Here is a 17098-nt window from a genome sequence, read left to right on the forward strand (position 1 = left end):
CAGCCGTTGGGGATTCAAATTCTTCAACTTGCACTCGTGCTTCTCTTCCTCAGGAACATCTTCTCTCATACACTTGTCATATTTCCACCGTTAGAATGGCAGACGTCGTCAACTCCAAGCCCGATTTCTTCCATGGTGAGGATCTTGGGCAGAAAGAGCCCAGTATCAAGCTGGCCAAGGCTCAAACCGATGATCATCCTATTGAGGATGAGCAGTTTAAGCAGATCTCTCGGCGTATCGTTCGCAAGCTAGACTTTACGTTGATGCCGATTATCTGGCTGCTGTACCTGTTCAATTATCTCGATCGAACCGCCATCGCGTAGGTGTTTTTCATTCCAGTCGATTGGACTTGAGCTAACCTGAAATATAGCCAGGCCAAGTTGAATGGCATTGAGGAGGATCTCAACCTTACTGGAGCTCAGTTCAGCACTGCTGTCTCGATCCTGAACGTTGGGTTCGTGCACCTACCAAACCCACTGCTTGCTTGACTCAGAACTGACTCCGTAACAACAGATACATGGTCATGCAGATCCCCAGCAACATGATTCTTACTCGCGTCCGTCCTTCCATCTACCTCCCTATCTGGGCCTGCGTCTGGTCCGCTGTCTCTGCCAGCACCGCCGCCGCCGACAACTTTGGCCATCTCATCACCGTTCGATGTCTCCTCGGCATCGCAGAAGCTCCATTCTTCCCTGGAGTCTTTTTCCTTTTGTCCTGCTGGTACACGCGTGGCGAACTTGGTCTGCGCATGGCAATTCTGTACTCTGGTCTTGTCGTTGCAACAGCTTTCTCTGGTCTCATTGCAGCTGGCGTCTTCTCCAACCTTGACCAGGTCCGAGGTCTCGCAGGCTGGAGGGTATGAAGATGCAATCTTGTCATGAGGAATAGTGCTAACGAGACTTGCTTCAGTGGCTCTACATCATCATCGGATCCGTAAACTTTTTGTTATCTCTTTGCGCGGTCGTTTTACTCCCCGACTTTCCCGAATCTAATACTGGAAGCCAGAAATGGCTCTTTACGGAGGAAGAGCTTCGAGTTGCTAACCAGCGACTTGCCATTGACCGCATCCCGCAAGAGAGCAACCGTTCTGTCTGGTGGGGGTTTAAGAGTGCTGTCACTGACTACCGAACTTGGGTATTCGTAAGTTCCCCTAACCAGTTCACATATCTCCCTAGTCAATACTAACCCCGAGTCGAGATCTTTATGCTTATCTGCAACCATGCTGCCTACGGCTTCAATTACTTCTACCCTTCTATAGTCAGTGGGTTCGGTCTTGGTTCCCGTACTATTACCCTTCTGTGCACAGCACCGCCATTCCTTATTGGTGCCATCGCGTCCCTGTTCATCTCGTGGTCAAGCGACAGGAGCAACGAACGGTCCTACCACATTGCTATCCCTATGGGTATTTCTGTGGTTGGCTTCGTCATCTCAGTCTCAACGCTCAACGGACCAGCTCGATATGTAGCGTCATTCTTATACGTCACCGGTTGCTTCGCTGCTAACGGTCTCGTGTACTCATGGGCCGCGGGCGTCCTTAACCAGACGCCTGAGAAGAAGGCGGTCGCCACAAGTATGATCAACGTTATCGCTCAGCTTGGAAACATCATGAGCCCCTACTTCTTCCGAGATCAGGACGAGCCGCGATATCTCATGGCCATGATTTTGTTGATTGTGTTTGCAACGCTGAGCGGCCTTACCTGTCTATTTTTGAAGTGGGACTTGACTAGAGCCAATAACAAGATTCTGGCAGAGGCTGCCAATGGAACGGAGCCCAGACTTTTTTCACATTGAGAGATGGGTTAGTCTCCTTGTAAAATAGAGGGTTGGGGGACATTAGGGAATAGGCTTGACGCCGAGACCGTGGCACAAAGGGAGAATTCATATAGCTTAGAAGGGAGAATTGAGTCTGATTTTGTCAAAGATTGCCCCGATAACTTAAATAAGCCTCTGTAGTGATTTGGAATATTCGACTCCGATCGAACTCATCTGCCATAGCAGTACCAATCCTGGTGCTGCTATATCGTTAGGCGCCTAGCTAATCTTGGAGTAATATTATTCTATCTGCGACAGCCGAGATGATCCCTTCAAACGAGTCAAGTATATATTCCAGACTTACTAAGGTCCCTGCGCGTGCTCGGAAAGAAACAATACCAAGTCCAGAAGCCTAGACCATGGGCGGTAAAACACGTATATAAACATATTTTCTTTGGGAGAACCCAGCCAAGTTCAATAATCGTACTTCTAATCATCATTCAATAATAATACTCGATATGTCTTTACCAACAGTACTCGTCCTTGGTGGCACCGGACCCGCAGGCATCTGTCTACTACGCGAGCTCCTCCATCGCAAACATAAAGTTGTAGCTTATGCAAAAACCCCGTCAAAGGTTCCGGAAGATTTGGCCGCGGATCCTTTGCTCGAGGTCAGTCCGCAAATGGCAGAGATCACTACCTTCGCAATTACTGACCATTCCAGATTGTCAAAGGCGAACTAAGTAACAATCAAGCACTTGCGACAGCCGTTGCAAAATGCGGCGTCGTTGTGTCGTTACTTGGGCCTCAACTCAGTGACAAGTCCATGGACCCCAGCGTCCTCCCTAGATTTTATAAATCGTCACTTTTTCCCGCAATGCGGCAGCACGGCGTCAAGCGAGTCTTCGCGATGGGTACACTTTCTATTGTCAGCCCAGAAGACTCGTGGAGCATTCTTCTGCCAGCGATGGTTATGTTCGTACGATTATTATCGAGTGGGACATATCGCACAATCATCGGTATCGGCGAGACATTCGAAAACGAAGCAAAGGATCTCGACTGGACCATATTTCACATCGCTGGTATCCCGGGAGAGTCTGACAACAAAAGCTGGGCACGCGACAGGGAAGATGGCAAGACGTTTGTGGGATGGATTGGTGAGAAAGGTCACACATATTCTCAAAAGCGAGCAGCGCTATCTAGATGGCTTGTTAATGCTGTTGAGGGAGGACTGCAGGATTGGGTCCGTAAGATGCCTGCCGTCTCTAAGCTGTCAGGTAGTTGAGATAACAGCATATCGCTTATACCTACGTATATCCACCCAAATCTGGTTAGTGCTGACTACTTATAAAGCCTCATAATATCTTAGCAATCAAGTTTCGCGTCCTCACAAAATAATACCGCCCAATACTGGGATCGCAATTGGAACCATGTCATCAAATAACAACAAGCCTATTAAAGTCCGACAGCGGCGTGCCCATACACGTAGCCGTATGGGCTGCATTGAGTGTAAAGCGCGACGAGTAAAATGTGACGAAAATCGTCCCATATGGTGAGTTAACAATCGGTTATTTGTTCAAATGCTGATTACGTACGCGTAGCCAAAACTGTATCAGGATTAACAAGGTTTGCAAATATCCACCCGTTCAAGTTCCTCTAAGAGAAAGAAGAGCGCTGGAGAGAGCTGGGGCTGCACAGCCATGGGAACATGCCCCATGGGACGCTTCAACCTCTTCGAAACAACTAGAGGTGCCCAATACGCAGAGTTTGACTCACCAACTCATTGTAGCGGGTTCTAAAAAGAACCTGGACTGTTTGGCAATTAACATGCCGCTGAAATCGCATGAACTCTTCCATTATTGTAAGGTGCTTCATTCTGGACCAATATCTCATTGTTAACGTGTTCTTGTTAGTCTACCAACCAGGAGGAAGCGCTAGTGCGTTATCTTCAGACCGCCACCAAAGACGGTTTGTTTATTTGACTCGATGTTTCTTTACAAGAAGCTAAAATCCAACAGCATGGCACACATCATATCAGATCCCCACGCACTTCGAAGTGCAGTTCTAATTGCAGCTACCCATTTTGGATTCAACTTTGGTAATATTAAAAGCTTTGAGCAGACCTTTTACTTCCATACACTTGAGACAGTACGCTTAGTAAAGGAATGGTTTGCCAAGGGAGACTATACACTCTGCGCGCCTATTACGAAGCAGATGGCGTTGTTAGCATACACAGAGGTACAGAGATAATAATGATGATAGTCGGATTGTTGCTGAGCTGTTGTAGGCTTGTCGTGGAGATCATCAGATGGCAGAGAAACATTTGAATGCCATATACGCTCTTTCACGCTATAGAGAAGGGCATAAAGCTACAGGGGGCACAATTCTGGACCAAAAACTATCAGATCGATACTTTCTAATGTACGTGCTATCGTCGGTTCATTTCGTATATTACCGATATTGACATTCCCAGAACCTCTACCTTTATTCACGGTGCAACGACGGCTCTTGAGTTTCTACGAAGACCCATAGGCTTCACCGAGACCACGACCAGTTCAGCATCTCTGACCGGTACTCCCAGCATAAGCAGTTGGCATATCGCGGATGACAGGGGTCAATACTTTCACAGCGTCACACTAAACGCTATTCGCGAGTTCCCTGTGACCTTCAACTACAGCGGAGACATCTTTCAAGATATTTCAGTTGCCCGTGTGCTGCCAGGGCTTCGAGTCTTAACGCGCAACTTCTACGATGGGTATTCAAAAACATTACCCAGAAGTGCTTACCAGATACAACATGACTTCTGGCAATCCGAGGCGTCAGCAATGCTGTACGAAGGCTTTATTGAAGCACACAAAAGTTCTGTGCCTAAAGGTAACAAGACTCCGGCAAACAATATTGATGAAGATAAGCAGAAGACTTCGTGGGTTGGATTATCGATCGCAACCGAACTGTATTTGGAGCAGATAGTGGTACTCTGGCGACCTTTCACAAGAGACAATTATCTCCACACAATGAGGATACTCCAACGCGATCTCAGCTATGCTCTACAAAAGCCAAATGCACCACAACTAGCAGATCTGCTTTTCTGGGAGTCATTTATTGCGGTAATAAGTCTTCAAGTGCACAAGATGCAGGGTGACCTCGCACACGACCGTGGAATCAAACTGTATTTTGAAGAATTTGCACGGGAACAGAGTCGGGTTCTGGGTTTGAAGACATGGAAGGATGTAAAGGCGGCATTGCTGAGAGTTGTATGGCCTTGCGACTTTACTGATGATGATTATGTGAAGGGGATATGGGAGGCTGTGGTGGAATATGAGGCTGTGTAAGTATATAGCTTGTCGTAGCAGTCTTTATTACTGTGCTTCTTTATCCAGCCTTTGCCGTTTAGACCAGCCTTTTTACTTATTATGCAACTGACTATTATCTATATCCTCTTATTTCCCTTTAGTCCAGTTAGTATTATTAGCAGCTATATATTATAATAATAACTTTATATAAGCAGCTACTATTATAGCTATAAAAGTATATTAATTTATAATACTTTTAATTGCACTATAAGTCTAGCTATGTACCTTCTTACTAGTTAGTTTAAATATTAACTTATACTAAATACACTACAAGGTCTATAATTAGGTCTCAATATAATTTAGTACATAATGCAGGTAGCCCTTAGTAGGGCTTTTTCACTGCATTTTTAACCTTACCTCAGTCTTGTAATACCCCCTTTACCCCATACAGCGCTCTTCACTGCATTCTTAACACTCACCGCGGTCTCAAGAGTAAGAGATTGCAGTCAAGGAGAATAAATCACATATCAATATTGAAGAAATGCTCAGATATTTTAATATTTTTTATTTGATATTATTTATACTTTTATAAAACTCCAATCCTATTTTAAATATATGTTTGTGTCGTAGACGCATTAACTTAACGAAGCTTCAGAACAGCCTTGCCAAAGTTCTTGCCCTCGAGCATACCGATGAAGCCATCAGCAGCGTTGTCGATACCCTCAGTAACAAAGAGCTTGGCCTTGACGCTGCCATCGCCCAACCACTTCTGGAGGCTCTCCTGGTGGTCCTTGTAGTACTTGGGACCGAAGCGGGGGTGACCGACGAGGAATCCCTCCATCCTGATCTGCTTGGCAATGAGGTTGATGAGACCCTTGACACCCTCACGCTTCTCAGCGGGGGTGTTGTACTCAGAGATGAGACCGCAGACGGGGATACGGCCGCCGTTGTTCAGGCTGTTGAGAGCAGCCTCGAGGTGGTCACCACCGACGTTCTCGAAGTAAATATCGATACCGTTGGGGGCAAGACGGGGAAGGGCATCCTTGGGGGACTCCTTTTTGTAGTTGAAACCAGCGTCGAAGCCGAGCTCCTTGGTGATAAAGTCGAGCTTGGCGTCGTCACCGACGGAACCGATAACAGTAAGACCCTCACGCTTGGCGATCTGGCCAACGATCTGACCAACAGCACCAGCGGCGGAGCTGATGAAGATGGTCTCGCCCTTCTTGGGCTGACCGATCTCGTGAAGACCAGACCAGGCGGTGAGACCAGGCATGCCCAGAGGACCGAGGAAGAGGCCGAGATCGAGGTTGTGAGGGTTCTGGACCTTGCGGAGGCTGACCTTGGGGATGGTCTCCTTCTCGACACGGACGTACTCAGCGATGGGGAGGTAGGCAGTGACGAGGTCGCCCTCAACAAAGTCGGCGTTGTCGGTCTTGATGACCTTGCTCAGGGTGCCGTTGACGATGGGGTCGTTGATCTCAAAGGCGGGAGCGTATGACTTGACGGTTGTGTCGCGCATCTTGCCGCGCAGATAAGGGTCGAAAGAGGCATATTGGACCTCGAGGACGAGACCACCCTCGGGAGCGGACTCGATGTCGATGGGACGGTCCTCTGTGACAAGGTGCTCGCCTGCGACAGGGAGACCGGTGGGAATCTTCTTGTAAACGAGGGTCTTGTTCTGAACCATGATGACGGTTTATGTGTATATGTGTATATGAGATTAAGTGAGGTAAAGGTGTGTGAGTGAGGGATGGGTATATAGTATATGTATGAGATAAAGTATGATATGAATGAGTATGAGAAATAAACGACGTCACTGCAGAGATGACATCTATATATACAAGAGCTTACAGAATTATAGTGGTGCAATAGAGTACCGTAGCCACGTCAAAGTGGCGCGGCAATGTACCGAGGCTATTTGATGATTTGTAAGAATGGGCGAGAAAAAAAGCATTGAAGTTTTTCGTAAACAGCTAAAAACGTCACTGCGTCGATCCACAAGGTTGCGGTGATACTTCCCGAAGGGGCAATGACCTCATGAGTGGTGACATTCTATACAGAGCAGAGATGGGTGAATCCAACGTGTCTTTCCGAGTAAACTGGTTATTTGTGACTATCACGAATAGAAAGTCTTGGTCTTGTTGCATACTGAGAGTTGATGTCTATACATAAAATGTCAGATCCTTATCTCGATCACAATACAGTAAGAATCTGGTCCAGATCAGAGAGACAAGGGTACAAAGTCACTAAAACGCGGGCGGGGAACGTGGCATCTTCTCGGCTACTTTACTAAAAACGGACCTCGATGATACGGTGTGAATAAACCTCGGCGTCTCCGTTTCTTTTGGTTCATCGTAGAATATTCTTTTACAAGATCCTTCTAGCGCTGTCCATAAGCGGCAACTACCTATGCAACAAAGTAGCGAAGCAGCGAAGTTTTGCATTAACGCCGAGTTGGCATTAATGCTTCAGCCGCCTTAGCCCTGGCTTGACTGTATATCCGGAGGAACATTCTGTGGAGTGAAGAAAAAGTTAGATTGGTTAGGTTAGTCAGCGTGTGAGACTCAGGTTTTGGAGGTCTTTGTGATCTGCACGAGTCAAGTAGTCGACGGTATTTGCGAAAATGATGTCAAAATTGTTATTAGGTTCGGGAATGCCATGTTTTGATGTGGGAATCTGTATGGAACATTCTGACTACATTTGCCACTGTTCCAAGGCTGTGGCTGAAAGACACGATGGCTTTAAGCAAGTCCAGCCAATCTACCCTATAGCACGAACATTTATTCTCGTGTTGAAGGAACACACCCAACTCGTGACCCACATAATGTTATTCAGTTCAGCCTTACATGGCGACCATGGAACTAAGATTCATGAGTACGTTCTTGTCTTCCAGTAATCTAGCGAGAATTGTTTAGCTACTATCATCCGACAGGACAGAAATCTCCGTGGTGAAAAGCCCTACTCTGTCGTCACCCTCTTCCAACTTCGTGCACAGACTCAGCAACGCTATTGTGCTAAGTGTACCTTCCACACGACAATCTTATCCTTCACCTACACCTCCCTCAACAAACCTAACCGTCTCACCGCGATACAAAACGTGAAGGATTCTCATTGACTGTAGACTACACATAAACGTCCAAATGTTTAGGATACAAAGATAAATAGACCAAGAGCATTACCACAATGGCATAAACTGACTTATATATTTCGTCCATTATGCCTCGAGTGTCTAAATTGTCCATTGATTAAGGAACCAACTCTCAGGGTATCAGAAAAATTGGCCGCTGAGAACATAAGAGACGAAATTAGTAGGTCATCTTATGCTACTAAAATCATAGCCTTTAGGCCATTTATTTTTACACCCTAAGACTTACTGCTACCCAGCAGCCAACCAGTCTTTCCCAAAGTCATCTTGCACCTTCCCACTCATCAACCTAACACAAAGCAAGAAGCAACCAGTCTGTGACACTACGTATTTAGGTTGCTTACCATTGCTTTCTTTACTCAACCTTTTCACTCTCACATCATCTCCATCATCAGCTTCACTATCAATCAGAATCATCAACATGTCCAACTGGTCCCTACCTTCCGAGATTACCCTGTTCAAACGAAAACTATTACGCCGGCTGAAATGGATCAACATGGTGAGGCCGAATGTCGCCGTCCGCAAGATCGTCTTGGACCACGAAGGATTGCCCAGACGAGGCAGAATGCCTACGGAAAGAGAGGATTTTCTACCGATCGAAACCACAGTCGAGGAGCTGGAAGAAGTCATACGTACACCAGATATCGAAGAGTCGCTGATGCTCAAAGATGACCACGGGGTGAACATTTTACCACTCCTTACCTTGCAATCTATGCTGCGCGACAGACCTCCAGTCACCCACGACATCTGGGAAGATGCACTTCAACGACTTGACAAATTGTTGGCGGGGGGCAGACAGGGCGGAGCGGACTGGTGTCGCAAACATCGTGTTTTCGAAATCTTCTGCGTCGTCATGATAGCGAGGCAAAAGTGCAAGGACGACCTTGCCGTTTTGAACAATATCACATCGTACGCATCGGTGCGATTGAACCAGTTTAATCTCTTCAACACTCTGAAATCAGTGGTAGGGATAGGGGAAACAGGACTTCACGATGGGAATTTGCATACTCATACGATTTCTGCCACCGAGATCTCGGCGTTGGAGGAGCATTTGAGCCTTTGGACCACCTCTGAGGTTATCATTAGCCCGGTCGCGATATCTTATATTCGCAATGTCTTGGGATGGCAGCAGAACTATCGACTATTGAGCATGTTAGATGAAGTGATCTAGGAGATCGAGGTCGAGCTTTTGACGACTCCGGGCTGCCCTCTTACCCAGTACACCCAGTACGACTAGGGTTGACAAAAAGGCTTAGTGATTAGATGGTTCAAGAACACACTACCCAAGAATAAATAAACTGCTTTCGCCGGGTCTCATTCAATTCTCTGTACAAATGATAAAGATCAATATAGCCGCTAAAGCATAAGAGATAAAATTAGTAGGTAAACTTATGCCGCTTAGACTGGGACCTTGGGCTGTCCTTAGGGTATTAGAAAAAATGGCCGATGAAGCAGACCGATGGGGAGGAACTTCTCACGTCGTGACTTGGCGTTGCTCTTGATGACGTTTTCAATAGGCAGGATTTCATGATCGCGTGTGGCGTTGATCTTGACACGGACTTCATAGTCGCCTGCATCAAGCTCGAGCTCAACGTTAAAGGAACGTATCATGCGGAAATGAGGTACGCCGTAGTAGATCAGCTTATGCTGCTTAGACCAGGGCTACTGGGTAGCAGAAAAGTTGATCTCCTAAGTCTTAGGGTATAAAAATAAGTAGTCTGAGAAGCATGGTCTAAGTAGCATAAGATGTCCTAATAATTTTGTCTCTTATACTCCCAGCGGTCAATTTTTCTGATACCCTGAGGCAGGGCCTTGGGGTGTTTATTTGTACCCTCTTGCGATAGCAACTAAAGTTTGGAAACAAGTCCTCAATCAGTAGAATACGGAAAACCTCAAAGCCACTGCATCAAAGCAATCACTTGTAAACCGAGACAATCCAATTTATCTATCAGTTATACAATATATATCAAGTTATCCTTCGTTACTTCATCACCAACTCTCAAAAGCAGCCATCCAGTACGCCCAATCATCAAAACAATGACATCCCAAAACAAGCAACCCTCTAACGAATCCCATGCAAAATGCTAAAATGGTCTATTGAAGTTTGTTCGGCTCGGGCCGTGTTGTAGCTTCGAGCCAATTATGCTTCTTCAGCTTCTTGGTCGGCGAGATGCTCATCTGAGCCCTGCCAATCATCACTCTCAAGTCCATCTCGGCGGATGAATAGTGATGAAACCCAGCCCAGGATGGCTAGACCTCCAAAAATGCTCCAGGCCAATGCCTCGCCCTTGGGACGAATGTTGATGGACAGACTGAAGAGTCCGCCGGATACGAAAGGACCAAAGCTGCGGCCGAGGGCAGAGAGAGTTTGAGCCATACCGTTGAGGCTTCCGAGGCTTGCGTGGGACGGCGCAGAGTTTGTGATCTAAAAACGTTAGCAAGGTTTAATTTAATAGAGGCACTCAAAGGGACGCACCAAAAGCATGACGCTCGACAGACCGCCGACGGCGCACAAATTCTTCAAGATCAACACCAACCCAAGCTCAATGTACAGCCAGATCTTGCCGCTTCCGACACCGAACAAGGGCTTGTCGTCGGCGTAGCCAACCCATGGCATAAAAAGCATGCTGATGCCGAGTCCCAGAAGAGAGATCTGGTAGGTACCAAGGTTGCCCAATTTAGACTTAAGCTGTTGGAACAGGAAGGCCTGGAAGATGCAGCTCGCCAATCCTGCGATGCTCAAGCTGACGCCAATTCTACTGGGCAGCAAGTCGCGACCGGCAGGTGCAGGCGTCGCAGCAAAAATGGGGTACAAGCTGTTGAATGAGATGTTGGACAATTGGAACACGAGGTAGGTGAACAGGACCAGAATGGTGGTTGAGCTGAGATCCTTCCAGGCGGACAGGGCGGGGTCAAGGTTGTTGTCGCTATCGTCAGTGTCGTCTTCGTCTTCATCCGAGTCGGATTCGAGCGCTCGGCCAGAGGAGAGGAGAGGTTGGTTCTGAGAATGCGAACGAGGCCAGCGCGCACTCCAAGAGGGACGTCGAGGAGGTGGGGGTCGCGAAGGGAACCAGGACAAGATCTTGTCGACCCATGCGGGCTTCTCAAATGCGACTTGGGTCTTATCCAGAGTCTCTTCGAACCAGATGCTGACCACAATGACGCTGATAGCGAGTAGACCAGCAGAGAGAATGTTGGGAGCCAGATACGGGTATTTCTTACCCATTGTTCCCACAAGTATGCCTCCCAGAGCAGGCCCGGTGATGCTGCCAAGGGAGTAAATGACAGGCAAGTATGTGAACGCGCGGCTTTGGTTGGATCGATCCGTGACTTCTCCCAAGACTGTTGGGACACAAGCAGCGTTTCCGTTGAGTAGTCCCATCAAAACGTGAATCACCACAATCTGCCAATACTCCTTGCAGAAGCCAAAGACACAGAAACAACCCATGAGCGCAATTGTGCCCATGATCAGCACCGGCTTCCTTCCGATGACATCCGAGGCATAGCCCCAGAGGAAGTTGGTCGACAGCTGGGCCAATGCGAATGAGCTCGCGAGTATTCCAACATATAAACCTGCTTTTTCATCGGGAATGCCCGGCATGTTGAGCACCATCTCGGGGAGGTATGGGGATATTGAGTTCAGCGCGGTCTGTTCGGCGAGGGAGAGAAAGGCAAGTAGCAACAGTTGGCGAACAGGTAATGGCGTCTCTTCGCCATCATCTTCGTCTTCGGAGTCGCTCGCATTGGAACCTGCGTAGGGCTGTTCGAGGGGTGTTTTTGGCGGCGTGGTTGGAAATGTCTGGTATCGATGGGATTGGCGTCGTAAGTTGCTCAAAGTAGGGATCGGCGCGCCGGCGTGGAACGAGCCAGAGGAAGCTGTGCGCTCAACGGCCATGGCCCTCCTGGCGGCGGCATTGGAAGAGTTATTTCGCGAGGGCGCCATGATGTGTAATGGCAACTCTGGAAAGCTTGGGGAAAGCTTGTCGCTGAAGATCAAGGCTTAAGTTTGACGAGTGGTGACGTAGCGTAGGTAGGGAGGCAGGGAGGGCAAGATTTGCATTTGCTATGGCGGGGCTGACACGAGCCACGATGAGATCGAGGCTTCCAGTTGACGCGACAAGGGCATTTGCTGGTGATTAATGTCGATTGAGAGATGTCGATATAAGAGGTCTGTGGTGTGATGAGACAATTAAGATTGTGTCTGTTCCTGTGGCTGGGAAGAAGCTTTGGACGAATATTCCGAAAAACGGCCGATCGCCCTTTTTTCGTGACCTTGGTTTTAGGCAGGTGCAGGAGGTTGCAGCAGTCAGTGCAGTGCAGTGCAGTAGAACAGCTGCAGCAGGTACTGAGACCACTGCAGGTGATGGTCGCACCTTCTATTTTTGATCGCGTGAGAGCTCCATCTACGATCGCTGATGTAATTGCGGGTTTGTGAGGTACGCTTCCGCCAATTAACGGCAGCCGTTGGCATTCCACCGGGCGGGTTCCTCCGGTCAAACTCAATTGGGTGGAAGACGAGTGTCATCCAAGTTTATTTTGTCTTTTCTTCGATGATCCTCTTGCCATCTGTCGATCTTGATCTTGGCGTTTGTTTTAGAGGAATGTCATTCAATGTTGTGAGAGTTGTCTCATATGCTACCCTGGAGTAGACGGACGATTGATGACATGAGGGTACGGCTAAGATGTGACAAATAGATACACGAGCATCCCATGAAGCCTGTTTCTATCTCAATTCTTTCATTCTACACTCAATTATCGGACCACAACCTGCTTATAGCCACCAGGATTTATCTATCCAATATACCTAAACAAAGTTACCACATCAAGCAACTCCAAATTTCACCATCTAAAACTCCCCTTCACTCCAAAGTCAGCATATTCTCCGGCATAATATCCGGATCCCCAATCTGCTGCACAATCGCCATAAACTCCTCCGACGAAATCCCAATATTATCCAAAAAGTCCAAATCACTCGTCCCCTCTTCCATATCCGTAGTCAAAAGCCTGTCCTCATCCACTTTCCCAACCGACTCCGAAGTTGCTTCATCCGTCACCGCTAAAGACAGCGTCTGTAGTCCCTGCTGCTGTACCTGCGTGACGAGTTCCTGACACTGCGACTCGAGATACACAAGCTCTTGTTTTCGAACTTTGGCTAAGCGGTTTCCTCGAGCGATCATGTTGTCTAGAAGTTGGTGGACTAAATGCCGGCTGTTTTGATCATCGGCGACGCCGGGGAATAATGCTGTTGCCATGTTGAGGTGGAGAGCGGCACCAAAGGTAAATTCGATATCGTAGGGTAAAAAGACCTCTGCAAGTTATTAGAGTGAGGACATTGTCAATGGAGAGACTTTTTACCGAGAAGATTGTATTCGCTGGTCAGGATCTGGAGCGTCTTGACGGCCGATTTAATGCCTGTCGATATCACGGCTGCTGTCTGTCCGAGAAAGGCTTCCGAGTTCTCAGCACCGGGTTGGCCAAGGATATCAAGGCGCTCTTTGAGGACTGAGAGAAGAAGAGGGCGTGTTGCTACTATTACACACTGCGCCTGTCAGAACTTGCCATGCTAGATATCGGGTGCCTATGTACTCACCTGGTGATATAAAAGTGTTATGTATTTTGTACCTCGTGGCATCGTATCTACTGAATTCCGGAATTTCATCGATATTATCTTTTCAATCTCCTGTGCATGGTGTGCCAACGTATGAAGAATAGCTTTGGTCTGTTCGAGGAACTGTCCCAGTGGTGTTTTCTCTGGCTTGTAAAGTGCTATATCTCGTTAGACCGACACTGATCCTTTGAAGACTCCGACTTACTTGTTAAAATTACTGATAATAGGTGAGACAGGTTCACCTGCAGACTTCGAGCGCTATCATCTTGAGACCCCACGTTGGGGGGATTAACTGGTGTCGAAATGTCACTATCCTGTACTGACATGGGTAGTCCCAGAGAAGAAGAAAAGTGTCGGTCCATAATATACAAGGTCCACCACAAATCGCGACACCGAGTAACTGTTTCACTACCGAGTTCGCTGTCTGGTAGCTGTGTGTGCAAACCTTCTAATTGAGCTATTCTGATGGCCTGGCCAAGCTGGGGCTTGTTAGTATTCGTTCTGGCGGAAGCATGGGCATGTGATCACTTACGTATACATGCGCAGATTCCCTCTCGTCGATAGAGTAAAGATACAACCCTACCATCGCCAAAACCTCAATAGCAAGTAAACTATCCTTCCAAAGCGCAGTATGATCCGGCATGAGACCCATAGCTCTCACAAAGAATTTAGAGCCGGGGGGTTCGGTGGAGGGCATCCACTGGGATGAGTGAAAAGCCGTACCAAAGGCCAGAATCAAGAGAAACTTGACATACCAGAGGCGGCTCTCCTCTGCCTTGCTCTGCGCATCTGAGTAGAAATCACGGATTTCGTTCACGAATTCTACCTCATCAAAGAGGCGGTATGTTTGGCCTAGGTGGAACTTGAAGGTGTGGAACAGATAAATCGCGTGGTCGAGAGATGGTAGTCCAGTGACATCGGGCTTTTCATGTGGTGGGCGGATGTTCCATGACAAGGTGTATACGTCGTCTTCTATCAGCTGCGGTGGGATCAAGTTTCCTCCTGGTTGTAGTTTATCACCCAGCATGAGCATCAGTCGTAATGTAAAGGACCATGTTGACCAAGGCGCCAACCAGACTGTGCCACCAAAGTCAGTAGATCCCCAGAAACGATGTAGGGACACATACTCCAAGTTCGTCTGTTCTTCCGTGTATTCTTGATAATTTTGGATGGAATGGTAAACGCGCTAGGCCATATACTCAACGGCGACTCGCCTTGCTGCTGATACGATGACGATGGACCTTTGTTACCAGCGTTAGACTCAGATTGTTGATGTGAATGCGAGCCTTCTACCGTGAGCGCAGGAGAAGCAAGGCTGATATCGACTCCGCACTCACCATTGACATCGGTAAAAGCTGCATCGCTTGTGCGTTTGAGACCGGGAGAAAAGGAGTGAGGCTGGGATATAGACGGAGAGCAGTACGGCGCGTGGGACTGAGCGGATGATACTTCTATGGAAGAGCGGTATGGCGGAGGGGCGGAAGGTATAGTCGCTGAGGGAGGTGAACGGTAGATGAACGGTGTTTCTGTATTTTGTCTGCCATCAAGGATTGTGTTTGATGGTGAGCGCTGATATTCCTCTACTTGCTTTTGAAGATCCTGGAGATATCTTGGTGGAGGTTAGTGTCGATAACAAGGTTAACGTGGCTGAACCAACTTTTCCGAGACCATGACTTTGGTCACGCCTTCTGCGAAGCGACATGTTACTGATCGACGCTGACAATTCTGGCATGGGTCTTCTCCCGAGCATTTGATCTTGCTGTGTCTACACGCGATGCAGCTGCAATATTATCAATATGACAACGAACAAAGATAAGACCCAAACTCTTACGCGTTGGCTGTTCTTCTTGTCTTGCGGGGTTGGCTCTGTTCTGACGCCATGGCATTTGGCGATATGCTGGTGTTTGTCCAGAATACTACGATGCATTCGACTGCTTCCAGTGTAGTGAGCAGGTTGATCAATGAGAATGGTCATAGATGGCAAAGATGGAAGAATAGCTGGAACGGGGCGTTTGGGCTGCAGGGAAACGCTGCAAGGTTTCACTGGTTAGCGCAGTGTCCTCCCCCGCACGGCATCGGGGTCCGTTACCGGTTGAATCTGGGGATGTCTCTGATGTGAGGGCGGTTGTGATGGAAGTTGTAGAATACAGTACATGTTGTTGGTGCTGATGATGGAGTAGACAGATTTCCATACTTTGGTATCCAAGTTTCTCCCCACAGATAACCGTTTGATAGCGGTCAATGACGCTCGACATTATCTCTCCCCCCAAGATAAACCAACACTCTCGCCGAGTCTGATCACGCTCATCACCAAGATAAGAATAGTTCCATCCCCCAACCCCTACATCAATTCCCCGCATTTAGGTTAGGTAACAAACGACGGTGAAAGAAACAAACTGATATACACCCTAGTATTTATTCCTTCACCGGCTGTAGTTTCCGAGATAGCGTGGGGTTGATCTCTTGGAGCTTTTACCGTTGTGGGCATGTTTTTGCAAACCTCACATAAGCCACGTAGTCAAAGATAAGTTGGGGAAACCAGCGTGATCGGCGATAAAATTTATTTTATTTGGTACTCGGGGTATCAAGTGCCGGTAGACGCTGTGCAGGGATCGGTAACTGTGCCGTTCCGATTGGGTAACAAACTGTATTATCATATGCCATCTATCTTAGATTATTTAATGTCCTACCCTCCCCTTGCGATTACTATAGCATCCACGGAGGTCTTGTCATATAGCCAGTGTTCTCTTCCGTCTGCAAAAACCGTGCCAAGGGTACCGATTTTGAGGTTGTCACTGGTCAACGCATGTGTGCCCTCTTTGCGCGTCGTGCCACATCCCGTACATATTTTCATTTGTATTTGATTGACAATACCACAAGTAGCACATCGCCAGTTCTTGTGCATGTCGATAATACCTGTCATGGGGGCCATGGTTAAATAGTTCCGTTGGGCCTTGAGATATCTGCTGTTCTTGGAGAGGGGATATGTTTCCTGAACAGATTTGCGTAGTAGATTACTGGCAAATATATCAGCTTAGTGAAGAATCCGATTATGTCTAAGTCTTTTTAGTTCAATGTCTGATTTCTCGTTGTTTTATAGAGAAGAGTCTGCATTTGTTCACTGGTGGGTTATGTTGCTGAAAACGAGATGCTCTGCTACCGGTGTAGTTTTAATTATTATAATTGCAATATGAATCGCTATGTATCGACCGAAACTCTTCACTGACAAGAAAATGCATTCTTAGAGTTGATTACTCCATCGCAATATCATTGGAATATGCAAACACAAGAACTATGAAG

The 17098-nt window shown here is 47.5% G+C and overlaps 9 protein-coding genes across 9 annotated transcripts; 5 read left to right on the forward strand and 4 right to left on the reverse strand.

The window, feature by feature from the left end:
- Positions 1–95: 95 nt before the first annotated feature.
- Positions 96–1791, forward strand: FGSG_00148 (uncharacterized protein; the record flags this gene model as incomplete). The annotated part of the gene is made up of 5 exons (XM_011317451.1): positions 96–319; positions 371–454; positions 514–856; positions 910–1140; positions 1198–1791. 5 exons carry the CDS (start codon positions 96–98, stop codon positions 1789–1791), a joined length of 1476 nt encoding a protein of 491 aa, XP_011315753.1.
- Positions 1792–2270: 479 nt separating this feature from the next.
- Positions 2271–3037, forward strand: FGSG_11685 (uncharacterized protein; the record flags this gene model as incomplete). The annotated part of the gene is made up of 2 exons (XM_011317452.1): positions 2271–2423; positions 2477–3037. The coding sequence occupies 2 exons, from the start codon at positions 2271–2273 to the stop codon at positions 3035–3037; spliced, it is 714 nt and encodes a 237-aa protein (XP_011315754.1).
- Positions 3038–3182: 145 nt separating this feature from the next.
- FGSG_11686 (uncharacterized protein) lies at positions 3183–5431 on the forward strand (the record flags this gene model as incomplete). Its single annotated transcript, XM_011317453.1, has 7 exons — positions 3183–3304; positions 3354–3613; positions 3666–3720; positions 3771–3990; positions 4040–4173; positions 4226–5080; positions 5380–5431. 7 exons carry the CDS (start codon positions 3183–3185, stop codon positions 5429–5431), a joined length of 1698 nt encoding a protein of 565 aa, XP_011315755.1.
- A 164-nt stretch (positions 5432–5595) lies between these two features.
- On the reverse strand, positions 5596–6770 carry FGSG_00150 (uncharacterized protein). Its single transcript, XM_011317454.1, has one exon. It carries the CDS (start codon positions 6730–6732, stop codon positions 5686–5688), a length of 1047 nt encoding a protein of 348 aa, XP_011315756.1. The 5' UTR covers positions 6733–6770; the 3' UTR covers positions 5596–5685.
- Positions 6771–7668: 898 nt separating this feature from the next.
- Positions 7669–8146, forward strand: FGSG_11687 (uncharacterized protein; the record flags this gene model as incomplete). Its single annotated transcript, XM_011317455.1, has 2 exons — positions 7669–7919; positions 7978–8146. 2 exons carry the CDS (start codon positions 7669–7671, stop codon positions 8144–8146), a joined length of 420 nt encoding a protein of 139 aa, XP_011315757.1.
- Positions 8147–8584: 438 nt separating this feature from the next.
- Positions 8585–9427, forward strand: FGSG_00151 (uncharacterized protein; the record flags this gene model as incomplete). The annotated part of the gene is made up of 2 exons (XM_011317456.1): positions 8585–9265; positions 9362–9427. The coding sequence occupies exons 1-2, from the start codon at positions 8612–8614 to the stop codon at positions 9425–9427; spliced, it is 720 nt and encodes a 239-aa protein (XP_011315758.1). The 5' UTR covers positions 8585–8611.
- Positions 9428–10330: 903 nt separating this feature from the next.
- On the reverse strand, positions 10331–12133 carry FGSG_00152 (uncharacterized protein; the record flags this gene model as incomplete). The annotated part of the gene is made up of 2 exons (XM_011317457.1): positions 10331–10615; positions 10667–12133. 2 exons carry the CDS (start codon positions 12131–12133, stop codon positions 10331–10333), a joined length of 1752 nt encoding a protein of 583 aa, XP_011315759.1.
- A 916-nt stretch (positions 12134–13049) lies between these two features.
- FGSG_00153 (uncharacterized protein) lies at positions 13050–15679 on the reverse strand (the record flags this gene model as incomplete). Its single annotated transcript, XM_011317458.1, has 6 exons — positions 13050–13498; positions 13546–13692; positions 14004–14277; positions 14331–14875; positions 14926–15407; positions 15630–15679. 6 exons carry the CDS (start codon positions 15677–15679, stop codon positions 13050–13052), a joined length of 1947 nt encoding a protein of 648 aa, XP_011315760.1.
- A 703-nt stretch (positions 15680–16382) lies between these two features.
- Positions 16383–16730, reverse strand: FGSG_00154 (uncharacterized protein; the record flags this gene model as incomplete). The annotated part of the gene is made up of 2 exons (XM_011317459.1): positions 16383–16443; positions 16489–16730. 2 exons carry the CDS (start codon positions 16728–16730, stop codon positions 16383–16385), a joined length of 303 nt encoding a protein of 100 aa, XP_011315761.1.
- Positions 16731–17098: the final 368 nt, after the last annotated feature.

The sequence above is a fragment of the Fusarium graminearum genome, chromosome 1, assembly GCF_000240135.3.
Source record: "Fusarium graminearum PH-1 chromosome 1, whole genome shotgun sequence".
Classification (NCBI taxonomy): Eukaryota; Fungi; Ascomycota; class Sordariomycetes; order Hypocreales; family Nectriaceae; genus Fusarium; species Fusarium graminearum.

Excerpts from the sequence above, each read along its gene's own strand:
- FGSG_00150 (XM_011317454.1), bottom strand. The coding sequence starts at position 6,732 with ATGGTTCAGAACAAGACCCTCGTTTACAAGAAGATTCCCACCGGTCTC.